At 42.5% G+C, this 2019-nt stretch overlaps 1 protein-coding gene across 1 annotated transcript; it reads left to right on the top strand.

Moving 5' to 3' along the window:
* The first annotated feature begins 511 nt into the window (after positions 1–511).
* Positions 512–955, top strand: LOC131858470 (uncharacterized). Its single transcript, XM_059211717.1, has one exon. It carries the CDS (start codon positions 512–514, stop codon positions 953–955), a length of 444 nt encoding a protein of 147 aa, XP_059067700.1.
* Positions 956–2019: the final 1064 nt, after the last annotated feature.

The following is a 2019-nucleotide window of genomic DNA, read 5'->3' as shown; positions in this document are numbered from 1 at the left end:
CAAACATCAACCCCCTCATGGCACTTGATCAATAGTGCATGTACAACAAAACACAAGATATGCAAGATTCCAAGTAAACAATGCATGATAGCACTTTATCTCAGTGCATTTGCATAAATACAAGCTACAATGATAAGAAGACTGGAAATAGAAATGTGAACCAAAATAGAGACACCCTACTTAGAGAAGAGATCCCAAGACCTGAAACAACCACGATATCCACCAGAGTGCTGAAGAGAAAAAAATTGAATAAAATATGCATGGATCAGAATCTGGAAATAAAACTTAGATGGCTGGAAAGTGCACAACACAGCTCTCCGAAAATATAAAGTTTTCTAAAAATGGAGGTCGAATGCTCATTCTATGGCTCCCGGAGTGCAAAAATTAGACCTCACTTTGACTGGAAAAAAAAACAAGCAAACAGAAAAATTAGGAAAAATTACCAACACCAAGAGGTCAGCCTTGGAACTAGCTTTTCGACGCCTATTCGTTTTTGAAAAAATGACTCCGTATGCCCAAGATAGAGCCAAAAAATCGAACCCCCCTGAAACAATGCCAAAAAAGAGGTCTGGTGGCTTATTTGGGCGGAGGAGGCCAGGAAGTGGTGCTCTGGTGGCTGCTTGGTGGTTCTCTAGTGGCAGCCGGGCAGCAAGGAGGCCAACAGAGTAGGGGGTCGGGTGGAGCGGTGGCCTGGGAGCAGAGCGGGCCGGGGCTGAGCTACAGTTGGGCGGCGGGCCGGGGAGCTGAGCGGCGAGGCCAGGCGGATTCCAACGGCAGAGGAGGCAGGGGAGGGCTGGTGGTAGGGCCAGGAAGCGGCGGCCGCAGGGAGACCGTCGTAGGCGGGGGCCATAACGGCGGCGGAGCCGGGAGGAGCACGGGTGGCCGGGGAGGCGGGGCTGCCGATGGGAGCTGCATGGCCGACGGGGGCCGGAAGCCGAGGCCGGTGAGGGGCTAGGGGCCAAGGTCGGCAGGGGGCTGGACTGACAGGTCCGGTCGCCGTATGGCGGCTGGACTGTCAGCCCGGTACCCTGTGCACTGCAAAACCTCCAGAATTTTTTTTTTTTTTTTTTTTAAAAAAAAAAACAACTATCGCCTTTTGATATTTTTTTAATTTTTTTTTTTCAAAAATATCAAAATCCGGCTTGCATGCCATAAAAAGGCCAAATATTTTTTTTTTGAATTTTTTTCTTAATCTGCGTGCCAGGGCCGTAGGACCTGGATCTGAGAAAAAAATTTACCCAGAGGCTCAGGAAGCAAAATAGGTCGAATTTTATATGACCATAGGGTTTTCGGGCCTTCTAAGCATGATGGTGAGGTCCGTTTAGGCCCAAAGTGCTCAGAAAAAAAGCTCAAACCCTAGGTACATAAAAAATTCCTAAAACCCCAGATCTGCTTCCAAAGCAAAATTCTCAAAACAAGAAAAGGTAGCTGCAGATCCAGTGCTCTGATACCATATAGGAGTTGAGAAAATACAACACCATAGGAGCCCAAATAATCTCTGCAAGTTGAAAAAACTGTTACAAGGAGAAGCAATGAAGCAAATCACAGAAGGAAAGAATACACAGGAAAAATATGCTCCAAAAGATGAGAGCTCAATAATCTCCAAAATGTATTGTCAATAATAATCCTTCTTCATACAATGAAAATAAACAACTCAACCTTTAATAGGTCAAGAAACCCTAAAAGGGAAAACCTAGGTTTGCACATAATAATTAATTAAAATAATTAATTATATGCACCTAAAGTTAGCTTAAGTGTAAAAGAGATAAAGGGAACTTAAATAATTAAACAAATAATGTTTAATTAATCAAGTAAATACCCGAATACTCTAACAATTTTTATGATTCCAAATGCCCAAATATGATTAAGTAAAATGATAATGTGATGATAATGCAACTTATGGTTAATAATTGCACCTTAATGCAATTAAAAAGGGATAATGAATGCAATTTAAATGAATCCTAAAATGAGTATAATAAGACACTTAATAATGGATGAATGAATGCACTTTTTAACTAA

This window comes from Cryptomeria japonica, chromosome 1, assembly GCF_030272615.1.
Source record: "Cryptomeria japonica chromosome 1, Sugi_1.0, whole genome shotgun sequence".
Lineage (NCBI taxonomy): Eukaryota > Viridiplantae > Streptophyta > Pinopsida > Cupressales > Cupressaceae > Cryptomeria > Cryptomeria japonica.
The sequence above is the reverse complement of the archived record's forward strand: the minus strand, read 5'-3'. Positions and strand labels throughout refer to the sequence as shown.

Coding starts and splice junctions, on each gene's coding strand:
- LOC131858470 (XM_059211717.1), top strand. CDS start 512: ATGCCCAAGATAGAGCCAAAAAATCGAACCCCCCTGAAACAATGCCAA.